The sequence below is a fragment of the Oncorhynchus tshawytscha genome, linkage group LG05 (genome assembly GCF_018296145.1).
Source record: "Oncorhynchus tshawytscha isolate Ot180627B linkage group LG05, Otsh_v2.0, whole genome shotgun sequence".
In the NCBI taxonomy this organism is placed as follows: Eukaryota; Metazoa; Chordata; class Actinopteri; order Salmoniformes; family Salmonidae; genus Oncorhynchus; species Oncorhynchus tshawytscha.
In genome coordinates, this window is record NC_056433.1 from 40,303,288 (window position 1) to 40,317,351 (window position 14,064).

At 42.2% G+C, this 14,064-nt stretch overlaps 1 protein-coding gene across 1 annotated transcript in view; it reads left to right on the plus strand.

Moving 5' to 3' along the window:
* LOC112232986 (wiskott-Aldrich syndrome protein family member 1-like) overlaps positions 1 to 14,064 on the plus strand; it is a 155,153-nt gene that overhangs the window by 117,252 nt on the left and 23,837 nt on the right. Inside the window, 1 exon segment of the mRNA XM_024400327.2 lies at positions 8,026 to 8,179. Within this exon segment, the coding sequence (XP_024256095.2) occupies positions 8,026 to 8,179 (154 nt within the window).

A 14,064-nucleotide genomic window follows, 5' to 3' on the forward strand; every position in this document is an offset into this window, starting at 1 on the left:
AATTAGAGGGAGCATACTTAAATTCAAACAGGACACCGGATAAGACAGGATAAATATTCCAGATATAACAGACCCTACCCTTAGCCCCCGACATAAATTATTGCAGCATAAATACTGGGTGCTGAGAAAGGAGGGATCGGGAGACACTGTGGCCCCGTCCTAAGACAGGGCCAACCAGGCAGGATATAACCCTACCCACTTTGCCAAAGCACAGCCCCGACACCACTAGAGGGATATCTTCAAACCACCAACTTACTACCCTGAGACAAGGCTGAGGATATCTCATGAAGATTTCCCCCACGGCACGAACCCAAGGGGGGCGCCAACCCTGACAGCAGGATCATGTCAGTTACTCAATCCGCTCAAGTAACGCACCCTTCCTAGGGACGGCGTGGAAGAGCACCAGTAAGCCAGTGACTCAGCCCCAGTAATAAGGTTAGAGGCAGAGAATCCCAGTAGGGAGAAGGGATCCGGCCAGGCAGAGACAGCAAGGGTAGTTTGTCGACCCAGTGCATTTTCGTTCACCTTCACACCCCGCGTAGGACCTACTGAAGAGATGGGTCTTCAATAAAGACCTAAAGGTCGAGACCGAGTCTGCGTCTCACATGGATAGGCAGACCATTCCTTAAAAATGGAGTTCTATAGGAGAAAGCCCTGCCTCCAGCTGTTTGCTTAGAAATGCTAGGGATAGTAAGGAGGCCTGCATTTTGTGACCGTAGCGTACGTGTAGGTATGTACGGCAGGACCAAATCGCAGAGATAGGTAGGAGCATGTAATGCTTTGTAGGTTAGCAGTAAAACCTTGAAATCAGCCCTAGCCTTAACAGGAAGCCAGTGTAGAGAGACTAGCACTGGAGTAATATGTTCAAATTAAATCTTAATTTTTTTGCATGTAAGGGATTACAAAAAAAAGTCACTGTAATCTGTTACATTACCAGCAAAAATATTTTTATCAGATTAAAGATACTTTTGAAAAACTTGATCGCGGGGAAAAAATTTTGACAGTCCTCTGTTTACTCAATGACATTCAAATCAGCATTGAAAAAAGGCGTAAGTTTAAGATTTTTCCAACTGAGCGAGTCTGATTACAAGTCAGAGACCACTATAATGACACACACAATGGGTTTGATGGATTGCGACAAAAGAGCAGGAATATGCTTTTGTAGGCTACAGTCGTAGCTATGTCTTCCAAAGGTGATTCTGCTGTCGGCATCCAAAGACTATCCCATTTTTATACACGCTTGGAGGTAAGGATGACAACAGTGGTGTAGTCTACAGCGATACGAATATCACTTATTATTGATATCTACATAGAGCATTGATGTGAGTCACACTGCTGCTCTCTCATTTCGTTGTTTGCGCCTTAAGGATTGTGGTTGCTGTGGATGGCAGTTCACAAATCTAAATGTGTATTTGAACCCAATAATGGTTGAATTGAAGAAGTTTAAACTGCTATCAATCATTGTTTTTGAAACCAGTGGACACTATGCGCTCTGCATAGTGCGAATCCCAGCGTATGGAATAAAGGTGGAGTTTTTAAAGCTCAATCTAATGCATACTGATAAAAAACAAATCCATAGGCCTAATAGGCCTGTTACTTAAACTACTCTGTAGTTGCTACATTTTTGGACTATATATACAGTACCAGTCAAAAGTTTGAACACACTCATTCAAGGGTTTTTCTTTGTTTTTAATATCTTCTTCTTTATAGAATAATAGTGAAGACATCAAAACTATGAAATAATACATATGGAATCATGAAGTAACAAAAAAAAGTGTTAATCAAATCAAAATATTATTTGTATTTTAGATTCTTCAAAGTAGCCACACTTTACCTTGATGACAGCTTTGCACACTCGTGGCATTCCCTCAACCAGCTTCATGAGGTAGTCACCTGGAATGCATTTCAATTAACAGGTGTGCCTTCTTAAATTAATGTGTGAAATTTCTTTCCTTCTTAATGCGTTTGATCCAATCAGTTGTGTTGTGACAAGGTTGGGGTGGTAAGCAGAAGATAGCCCTATTTGATAAGTCAATATTATGGCAAGAACAGCTCAAATAAGCAAAAGAGAAATGACAGTCCATCATTACTTTAAGACAAAATTTCAAAAACATGGTTAAACAGTAAATGTGATATCATGGATGGTGAGTCCTTGCATCCATAGCTCTGTCTATTAATCTGAGAGCGGTTACATTTCTCCAGGCCCATCTCTCAGCTTTTTACCAAAACAGAGGCGGGGCGACCATTTTGTTATTGTTTCATCTGTGGATTTGCCCTTTAAAGAGCTGAATATTATCAAGAAATCAAAGTGTCACCAACAAAAAGGTTAACAATTGGCCTATAGCAAATGCAGCATATTGCATAGATTTTTCACATGTAAATAGCACTTTTCAGTAGTGCTCAAAGCATGCCATTCCATGACCACAGAATTTTTTGGAACTCGAATCAATTAACCCAATCAGTCCTCCATGATAATAAGATCATAAACAACAGAGTAGTGCTGGCTAATAAATCCTTCGTTTTGGGGTTATGTTCAGGTAAAATTATTTGGTTAATCTATACTTCCATATTTCCAAATCCTATTCAAGGGGTGTAACATTTATTGGAATGACTGGAATTCCCTACTCTCAACCAAAAAGCATTCTAATGAAAAGCAAAGCTAAAAAGATGTGTTTCGTGGTTAAGGGCGCTGTACTGCAGCACCAGCTGTGCCACCAGAGACTCTGGGTTCGCGCCCAGGCTCTGTCATAACCGGCCGCGACCGGGAGGTCCGTGGGGCGACGCACAATTGGCATAGCGTCGCCTGGGTTAGGCAGGGTTTGGCCGGTAGGGAAATCCTTGTCTCATCGCTTACCAGCGACTCCTGTGGCGGGCTGGGCGCAGTGCGCGCTAACCAAGGTTGCCAGGTGCACTGTGTTTCCTCCGACCCATTGGTGCGGCTGGCTTCCGGGTTGGATGGCGCTGTGTTAAGAAGCAGTGCGGCTTGGTTGGGTTGTGAATCGGAGGACGCATGACTTTCAACCTTCGTCTCTCCCGAGCCCGTACGGGTGTTGTAGCGATGAGACAAGATAGTAGCTACTAATTGGATACCACGAAATTGGGGAGAAAAAGGGGTAAAAATTCAACAACAAAAAAAGATGTGTTTCAGATCTCTTTTAAATATGCCCCCCTCAGGTTCTCTGGCAGGCTTTTCCAGAGGCTGGGGGCATTATAACTAAAAGCTGTCTCTCCATGCCTCTTCGTCACAGGCCTTTGGGATAGTTAAAATGCCAGTGCTAGAGGACCTGAGGGACATACTGGGTACATAACTTAAAAGCATGTCTGACATGTATTGAGGTGCACAGTCGTGGATTGATTTAAAAACCAATAGTATAATCATAAAATGTATTCTAAAACTCACAGGCAGCCAGTGCAGAGACCTTAAAACCGATGTAATGTGTGCTCTCTGGTCTTGGTCAGCACCCGTGCTGCAGAATTCTGCAGGCTTGTGGTTGACCAATGGCTTTCTTGGGTAGACCAGACAGGAGAGCATTAAAGTAGTCCAGCCTGCTTGTAATAAAAGCATGGATGAGTCCCTCTGTCAGCCTGAGAGAGAAATGGCCGCACCTTAGTAATGTTCCTCAGGTGGTAAAAAGCTATTTAGATTCTCTGTCTGTGCTTTGCCTCCCACAATAAGTTCCTCAGTCTTGTCTTGATTTATATAAGTATTTAAATCACTGCTACAGTCTAAGAATTTATCCGTGGAGCTAAAATCTTCTGGTGACACAGAAATGTACAGTTGTGTATCATCTGCGTAGCAGTGAAAAGCAATGCTGTGCTTTCTGATAATGCTGCAAAGGGGCAACATATAAACTGAACAGTACTGGACCCAAAATCAAACCTTGTGGAGCCCAACATATGATCTGTATTTTTTATGTTCAACAAGGGTTATGTTCAACAAGGGTGACAAAAAAAACTCTTGACCGATTAAATATCCTAAACCAATGTAGAACTGGACCGGAGAGGCCAAACCACCTCTCCAGTATGTCCAGAAGGACATCATGGTCAACAGTGTCAAATGCAGCACTTAAATCTAAGAGGACAGAGAGCTGTTTCGCATCTGTGTTGGCTCTAAAATAATTTACTATTTTAACTAAGGCTGTCTCTGTGCTGGGCACAAAAAACAGATTGGATTTTTTTTAAACACAGTTGGCAAATAATTTAGCTGTTTCAGATATGTAATTAAACTGTTTTGAAGGTGGTGGGGTTAGGATCAGGAAGGCAGGTAGAAGGCTTAAGTTGTCATATCACTTACCTGGTAGGCTAGGGCACATATCATCCAACTTCTCACCAGGTCTTGCTTGACTGTTATCCAGCCTAATGTCATCTCTGAAATATGCCGCAAACTCATCACATTTAGATGTGGAGGAAAGTTCACATAGGTTTGCGGGGGTAGGATTTATCAGGCCATCAACGGTCGAGAAGAGCACTCTCGAATTATTCTGATTAATAGTGATCAAGTTAGAAAATTAGCCTGTCTGGCATTTCTAATTGCCTTGTTATATGCCAAGTTGCTCTCTCAGAATATCATAATGGACGTGTAACTTTGACTTTCTCCACTTCCGCTCTTCCTTTCTGCAATTTTTCTTTAATTTATTAGTTTCCTCACTCATCCAAGGGGCTCTCCGTTTGGATGTGGCCTTTTTCAACTTTAAGGGCAACCATTGATGCCATAGCTCCAGTAATTTGCTGTTAAAGTTATGAACAAATCACCACAAGAGGAAGGCAGAATAGGTGGTGGAGTATTGTTCATACACTCAATAAAATCTGTAGCAACTAAGATGGTGTTTCTTAATAATGCATTCAGTATTACCCTGTGCTATGGGCAACAAGGTAGTAATGGTGATCAGATTAAGCAACATCTACAATAGAGGATAGGTCAACAGAAAGCCCCTTGGTAATAACCAGGTCCCGAGTATGGCCGTGGTTATGGGTGGGCCCAGTAGCATGTTGGATAAAGTCCATAGAGCTCAAAAGATTCATAAATTCAATGGCCTTGGAGTCCGTCTCTTTGTCAACATGAATATTAAAATCGCCCAACACAATGATTTTATCATAGTTCTCAAGGACAATAAATAATAGTTCAGATAAGTCAATGAAGAAAGTGGGGCAGTGCTTTGGTGGCCTGTACAGGGTTATGGCCAGCATTGGTGGCTGACATTTAAACAGTACAGCATGATGCTCAAAAGACCCAAAGTCGCCAAATGCAATGTCCTTACAGTTGAGCGCATTAGTGGAAATAGAGGCTGTCCACCCACCCTTTTTCTCTTTTCTGATAGAGTATGAAAAGCTGTAGTCCGGGGGATACTTCAATTAGAGCGGCAATACAGTCTGATGACAGCCATGTTTCAGTGAGAAACATGCAATCAATTTTGCGCTCAGTAATGAGGTCATTCTTGAGAAAGGTTTTACTTGAGATTGCTCTAACTTTTAAAAGCGCCATATTCAATGACTGTGGGCCGCTCTGCCCTGTGGCATCTGCCTCAAGGTAACCAATGGAATAACTACCAAATTATTAACATTACAACCACGTTTTCAGACAGTCTCCAATCTATCAGAATGGTAGGAGATGACAGTTTGTATAAAGTCACTTACTCACAATAACCATAGTGCCATTTCTACAGCAGTTGATATCATGTCCTTCTGACAGGGAGAACTGGCACACTAACAGACCCGATCTGTCAGTCTCTAAAACAGTTTGCAATGTTACTGGAAATAATCCTGTAACCCGTGCGGCTAGGGTGAATCCTGTTTCTTTTAGAAGGTGCTGGTTGCTCCCACAGCAAATCAAAGTTGTCACAAAAAGAGACATTCCTGTCGTTGCAAACTTTCTTCAGGTACTCGTTAAGGGCAAAGGGTCGGCTGAAACGTTCCGTACCCATTTGGTAGCACTGGAGGGGATCAGAGATAATTATTCTCTTCCCTGTGCTAGCGAGCGTGTTTTAGTTTGTAGTTCTCCCTCAGTGCCTCAGATCGTCGTTAAAACCTACATGAGTGACAATGGTTTTAATATAGTAATTGGCCAGAACCGTGGGCAGAAGGGAGTTGATGTCATTGATATGAGCTCTTGGATGACAGTGGACCTTGAGCGGTCCACAGATTATAGGCAAGCCAAAATCTTAAAACTGAGATTCAATTTGCCTGGGTTACAGCAAGATCGGTATACTTAGAAAGCAGGTTATCCTTTTCTCGCAGCCAAGCTAACAGTTGGAAGATCTCTTCCCTAAGCTGCTTGATGGTGGTGCATTTAAGGCAGACAAATCCCTGTCCATTTTCCAGTTCCACCTTATCTTCATTGTTGTGGGGAAGAAATATCACACCTGGCGCATTTGTTCCCAGCCGTGGATAAAAACACTGGTGGGCTAGCACTGTTAGCATTAGTCTGCTCCATTTTCATGATGGCTAGCAGCTAACTGCTACTTAACAGGAATCTGGGACACAAACTTCGGTTCCAGACGTAAACCAGTACAGCAACTCTAGCTAACTCAATCAATCACCATGCAAGCATGAGATAAGCCTGCCAAATAGCTTGGTTAAATGAACCCAGATGGAGAATAAGTAAAATCTAGGTATTGTAACTTAGCTAGTCAGCTAACTTATCTAACGTTGGCTAACGAGTGAAACAGTGTCCGAGACAGTCCAGAAGAAGTGTCAGACTCTGACATAGCTAGCCAAACGTTAACAAAAACTGTAAATGTAGTTATATTCCCGCGACAACAAGCTAGCGTCGCGAGCATGCTCGTTAGTCCTATCCACGGGTAGGGGATGGGTATCCATCTGCAAAAGTGAAGTTCTGTTCTGGTAGCTAGCTAGCTACCTTAGCAGTTGTGCTAGCTAACATGATACTGAACTGTGACACTAGCATATTGACATGCATATTGGTATTAAAAGACAGCAACGTATTCAAATAAAAATATGTGTTTAGGCAAATCATTAGTTAGCTAGCTTCTTATCATATGAATTGTGCAAAAATATGATAGATAACATTAGCTAGGTAAGCGCCAGCCAGTCGGTCAGTGGTGCTGATAGAATGAAACTGGTATCAACTAAATGTGTTTCTATCTATCCCATGAAACATGACATTGCTAACTAGGCATAATTTAGCTTATAATTTAGCTTTATTAGGAAGTTTAATTAGTAAGTTAGACACTCACCGGACAACTTTGGTAGGTGTTGTAGCTAGCTTAATAGCTTGGATTGCATTTTCCAACCGTTTGGTTGATTGGTCATCAACGGTCAGAATTACTGCTCTTGGAACTCATGTGTTCACCAGAAACGGTTTCTGGTAAACTGTTTGCCGCTGGTGGCAATAAATATAACTTCCAGGAAGTTTGTAGCAACAAAAACATTTTTGTAAGGGAACAGATAGCCTAGCTTTTCATCGTTGTTTGATCAATAGGACTATAAATGTGTTTTTATTACGTTTTATTTCCTGCCGTGTCTATTAATTGACCAAACGCACAGCTGCTTTCCCACTCTATATTGCTATAGGATTTTCACAAATGCCTTAGCATACGTAATTCACAAACATTCTAAGAATTTGTGAAAATGACATAAGTGCTCGCGTGTCAGATTTTTTTTTTTTTAAAGTGTCATATTATTCCTGGGGGTGTACAGTATATGAACAGATTGTAATAAGATTTCAGTTAATGTTGCTAAAATGCTGTCAGTTCCACTTTAAGATCGCTTTTTTAACTCACACTGGCAATCTTTTCCTCTTGTGTTGATCTTCAGTTGTACAATTTGATTACTTATATATGTTTTTCTAATTTTATCTTGTTCATCTCACCTTTATCAACCAAAAAGTCAGGAACTGTTCTTCTGCATGACTGCCTCTCTCTCTTTCTCTTTCTTTCTTTCTTTCTTTCTTTCTTTCTTTCTTTCTTTCTTTCTTTCTTTCTTTCTTTCTTTCTTTCTTTCTTTCTTTCTTTCTTTCTTTCTTTCTTTCTTTCTTCTTTCTTTCTTTCTTTCTTTCCTTCTCACCAGTATCTCTCCAGGACATTACTATGAGGAAGGCATTTAGGAGCTCCACCATCCAGGACCAGCAGCTGTTTTCCCGCCAGTCGCTGCCCATCCCCCTGCAGGAGACGTTTGACCTCTGCGAGCAGCCACCACCCCTCAACATCCTCACACCCTACAGGTCAGCATCACAGCAACCTCCCTCCAGATTGGGTAATGTTATTGCAACCTGACACCTTATTAGTCAGCACCTGAACAGCCCATAAACATACCATGATGTCATTGGTAAGAACCTCTTCAAAATCATGCCCTATTGGTTAGAATCTTAGTCTGTCTGTGTGTCTGTGTGGGATAACACTACTGATGCAACCACTGCATTATTGATAACACCAAGCAAATACTACCAGGCTAATAGTGGCTTTGACCTGAGAGGGAAAACTGCCTGGTGGATCTTTATACTGTTACATGTTTGCTTACATGGCTCTCCGTGTAAGCACCATCAATAAAAAACTTCTAACAAACCTAAACCTGCAGAAGAAACACAGCGGAACCTGGAAATACCATCCAACACAAAACTGAGTGAGTAATATTCCGTCTGGAGCTACTTCTGAAGCCAAAAACTAAAATACAATCATCTCAAAGTAATTTTGTTATATATAAAGCTAAGTTATATATAAAGCTAAGTAAATACGTATACTAAGCAACCAAGATGCTAGGACAGACCTGACGGAACCTTCAATTAGCACTGAAGTGTGAAGTCAGATGTGTAAAAACTCTTGAGCCTAACAATGGCAGGAGAGTTTCACAGCCGTACCACCACCCCCCCTCCACCCAAATGCATTGGCCTTTGAAGCCCCATGGCGTATCCCTGTCCAGAGGTCATTACAATACAGATCCCAATGGATATAAAAATTAATCCTGCAAGGATAAGTACAATCCAGAGACACTATTTGCTGACTGCTACAAAGAGGGGAATGTAAGCAACTTAATTTTCCACACAGACCATCCCCTGGCATGGGACAGTGCTACAAGAGCACACTACCTCTATCTCAAGAGAGAGGGTATTGGCCCAGGGTGGAAACTCAGAATACTAGACATTGAGGGAAATTGAAACAACCTCTGTTAATGTGTACAAGTATGGGACAGTAATGGTGCAGGGCATCCTCATGCAGTTCCAGCAAGACTTTTATGGGATCAAAGAGAGAGCACTGCAGGAAAAGCTCTCTCTCTGTGATGACTCCCCCATCCTAGGTGCGTCTGATCACACCTCTTCAAACTGTCCTGCAGATGAGGATACCCCCCCCCAGCACTGAACATACCCAGGTCCCACAACTGCATTGCTCATCCATCTCCCTGGAGAGCTAGTCCACACAATCCAGACAGAACATGCCCACCAAACAGACCAGCACAACAACAACCCCCCCACCCCAACAAGACCCGGAGGGTAGAAGGTGGAGATGGATGGCTGTCTGAGAGAGCTGGCTGCTTTATGGACTGAGGTGAGAGAACTTAGAGGCACACATGGCACTGAAGGACAATGTCAAAAAGCTGAGGTGTGACAGAGAGCAGGACCTTTCCCCCAGACAAGTCAGCAGAATAGCCCACCTCAGACCCGGACCACAACCTCAACACCACAATGTGACAGACAACACAGGACTCACCAACCCAACAGACCCCATCCCCTCCTAACAGCCCTCCTGTCAGGTCCCACGATAGCCCTACTGACAACCCCCCCACATCTACTGAAGACACACAAAAGCCAGAGATTGTGCTCCTCATTGACTCAAATGGCAAATACATTCAAGAGGATTAACTTTTTCCAAACACAAAGTGGCTAAACTCTGGTTCCTAAACAATAGGCATGCCCTGGTGCTGTTGTCAAAGGACAGACTAGGGTCCCCCAGCCACATTATAATTCACACGGGCACAAATGACTGAGGGCCCAGCAGGAAAGGGTGGCAACAGCACTCAAGGGAGTGATTGAAAAAGCTTCTTCCACTTTCCCCCACACACAAGTGGTTATTTCCACCCTGCTACCACAAAAATATGTTCACTCTGCCACCATACAGTGGGTGAATGCAAACATTTCATGAGACTGTGCCTCAAAACCTAATGTATACCTGGACCACCAGTCCACCCTGGACTTGAACAGCCTTTACGACCAAGTCCATCTCTACAAGGCAGCAATCCCAACTTTTGCCAGGACTCTGAAGGATGTCACCCTTAACCGTAGCCCCAGCACCTCACACAGGAGCAACAGAGCAACGGACACCCCGCCCAAACCAGCTGAACACCCTCCCAGACATGCAAGACCCCGTCTTGAAGGACCTGCACCGAGAGAACCCACGCCAAGAGGACCTACACCCAGACCACTGCACCACCAGCCACACCCCAAACAGCTAAGACCACCCCAAGCAAACCCTGGCCACATCCATATACCACCCCCCATATCAGACCAATGCCCCTTCTGCCCACCAAAGCTTTTGACTCAATTTGGCATGAGGGTCTGCTATACAAATTGATTGAAAGTGGTGTTGAGGGAAAAACATACAACATTATAAAATCCATGTACACGGTTAAAATTGGTAAAAAACACACACATTTCTTTCCACAGGGCCAGGGGGTGAGACAAGGATGCAGCTTAAGCCACACCCTCTTCACCATATATATCAACAAATTGGCGAGGGCACTAGAATAGTCTGCAGCACCGGACCTCACCCTACTAGAATCTGAAGTCAAATGTCTATTTGCTGATGATCTGGTGCTTCTGTCCCCAACCAAGAAGGGCCTACAACGACACCTAGATCTTATGCGCAGATTCTGTCAGACCTGGGCCCTGACAGTAAATCTCAGTAAGACAAAAATAATGGTGTTCCAAAAAATGTACAGTTGCCAGAACCACGAATGCAAAATCCAACTAGACACCGTTGCCCTAGAGCAAACAAAAAACGATACATACCTTGGCCTAAACATCAGCGCCACAGGTAACTTCCACAAAGCTGCAAATGATCTGAGAGACAAGGCAAGAAGGGCCGTCTATGCCATCATAAGGAACATTAAATTTGACATACCAATTAGGATCTGGCTAAAAATAGAACCCATTGCCCTTTATGCTTGTGAGGTCTGGGGTCCGCTCACCAAACAAGAATTCACAAAATGGGACAAACACCAAATTGAGACTCTGCATGCAGAATTTGTTTACAGTGCAAAACACAAAATAATGCATACAGAGCAGAGCAGAATTTTTCTGATACCCGCTAATTATCAAAATCCAGAAAAGAGCCATTATATTCTACAACCACCTAAAAGGAAACACATAGGGGATGTATCAGGAAATATCCTATGCAGTTTAGTTTCGGAATAGTGTAATCTGTGTAATACCTTGAATTGTATGTCTGGAGTTAATGGAGCAGGTGTGGATATACTCCAAGCTATCTTCCCAGTCTGCCACCGAGATGTCAGTCCCTAGTTCTTCCTCCCATTTTGCCTTAATGGCATCTGTAGAAGGTGTGCTAACAGATTGAAAAGCGTCATATAGACGAGATATCAGTTTGTCTGAGGTGGGGCATATTTTTATACACCCATCAAACATGGAAGGTTTAGCATTCCCAAATGTTGCGAAGGTGTTTTCTAACATAATCTCTAATTTGTAGGTATCTGAAAAAGTTACTTCTGGGAAGATTATAAGTTTCCCTCAGCAACTCAAAGGAGGCAAAGTCCCTTCTATATATAGATCCCCTATGGTACTTATCCCTAGCTCTACCCATCGCTCAAAGGTGTAATCCAGGTTAGAGGGGGCAAAGGAGGGATTCCTGGCAACAGGGAGCATGAATGATATTGGTCTAAGATCAAAGTGGACTTTAATTTGCGTCCAGATTTGGACTGTGCTATGTATAATAGGATTGTTACGATAAAGTGACATCTCCAGATTGATAGGCGACAAAATCACAGCGACAATAGCGAAGGATCTTGTATTTACAGAGGTGGGTTTTTTTTACCTATCCTGTGTGTTTTATAATCCCAGATGAAAGGATTGATAATTGAGTCCAGTTGTTTATGAAAGGATTTAGGTATGAATACTGGGATGTTCTGGTATAGGTAGAGCAGTTGTGGGAGGAAGACCATTTAAATTGCATTAATTCTTCCGAGCAGAGAAATTGGGAGAGTTCTCCAAAATTGTGTGTTTGCCTTGAGTTTTTCCATCAGAGATGGGAAATTCTCTTTAAATAGTGAGGAGTATTGTTTGGTAACTACAAATCCTAGGTAGGTACATTTTTCTGAAGATAATTTAACTGGAAGATGTTCTAGCCAAGAGGTGTTTTGCAACCGTATGGGCATTAATTCGCTCTTGTTCCAATTTATTCTGCATCCTGAGAAGGTACCAAACAAATTAACCACATCAAGAATAGCTGGAATACTAGCTTGAGGTTCTGTTACATAGAGGAGAATGTCATCTGCGTTTAGGGAAATCTTATTTACAGTATCTTTAGTATTATAGCCATGTATTGCTGCATGAGATCTGATCGCCTGAGTGAGAGGTTCAATAATTAGGGTGAAGAGCATAGGTGACAGCGCACCACCCTGCCTTGTCCCTCTATAAAGGTTAAATTGAGGCGACAATGATTGGTTAGTGAATATTCTTGCACAAGGGTTCCTATATAAAAGCTGGATCCAATTTATGAACCGATCTCCAATATTACATTTCTGTAGGACCTTGAATAGATAGGACCACTCAACGTGGTCAAAGGCCTTTTCGGCATCAAGAGATATAACGGCAAGGTCCACGTTAGGTAACCTCTGAGAATACATAATGTTGAAGAGGCGACTGAGATTGAAGAATGAGTTTCTGTCAGGGATAAAGCTGGTCTGGTCCGAATGGATCAATTTGCCAATTAAAGTGGTAAGCCTGTTAGCCAGAATGTTTGCTAAAATCTTTTGGTCTGTATTAAGGAGAGATATTGATCTGTATGACCCTACCTCTTCTGGATCTTTACCCTTCTTATGTATAACTGTAATGAACACCTCATCCAAAGTAGGTGGGAGAGCTCCCTCATCATTGGCCTGAACCAACATTTTATGCAGGTAGGGAGAGAGTGTTTTGCTGAATGTTTTATAGAATTCACCAGCGTATCCATATGGGCCCGGTGTCTTGCCACTCTTTAGATATTTAATTGTTTCTCGAATTTCTTCAAGAGATATTTCCTTATTCAGGAAGATTACAGTCCTCCAAAAAGTTTTGCATAATTAAGGAGTTACGATCTGCTGATGTACATAGAGTCTCATAAAACTAACAGAATCTGTCATTGATGTCTTTGGGGGAAGAGAGCAATTTCCCAGATGCAGATTTAACTTTGTGAACCATTTGGTCACTCACACTTTTTCGAAGTTGTCTGGCGAGTAATTTGTGTGGTTTGTCGCCAAACTCAAAATATTTTTGCTTAGCATAGAGAAAAGATTTATCAATTTTAGCTGAGAGAATCTGATTATATTCAAATTTTAAAGAGTTAATTTTTTAAAAGTTTCTCCATAGATGGATGGCTAGCATTCTCCCTATCCAGTAAGTAAATTTGTCCCTCCAATTCTACCAATTTTCCTCTGTTTTGCCTAGTCCTGGCAGACTGAAAGGAGATGATACAGCCTCTAAAATAACCCTTCAGTGTTTCCCACAATAATGCTGGGGAAGTCTCTGTGTTGTCGTTGGTATCAAAGAAAAAAGTAATTTGGTCTTCTTAGGGAGGATGTTCCCTCGGGGGATCAAATCAGCGGGTAATCAGCGGATATTTTAGAGCGTCACTGATCGTTTTTCGATAAAATTCAAACTTTCATTAAAACACACATGCAAGGTATTGAATTAAAGCTACACTCGTTGTGAATCTAGCCACCGAGTCAGATTTGTAAAATGCTTTTCGGCGAAAGCATGAGAAGCTATTATCTGATAGCATGTAACACCCCAAAAGACCCGTAGAGGATGTAAACAAAAATAATTAGCGTAGTCGGCGCTACACAAACCGCACAATAAAATATAAAACATTCATTACCTTTGACCATCTTCTTTCTTGGCACTCC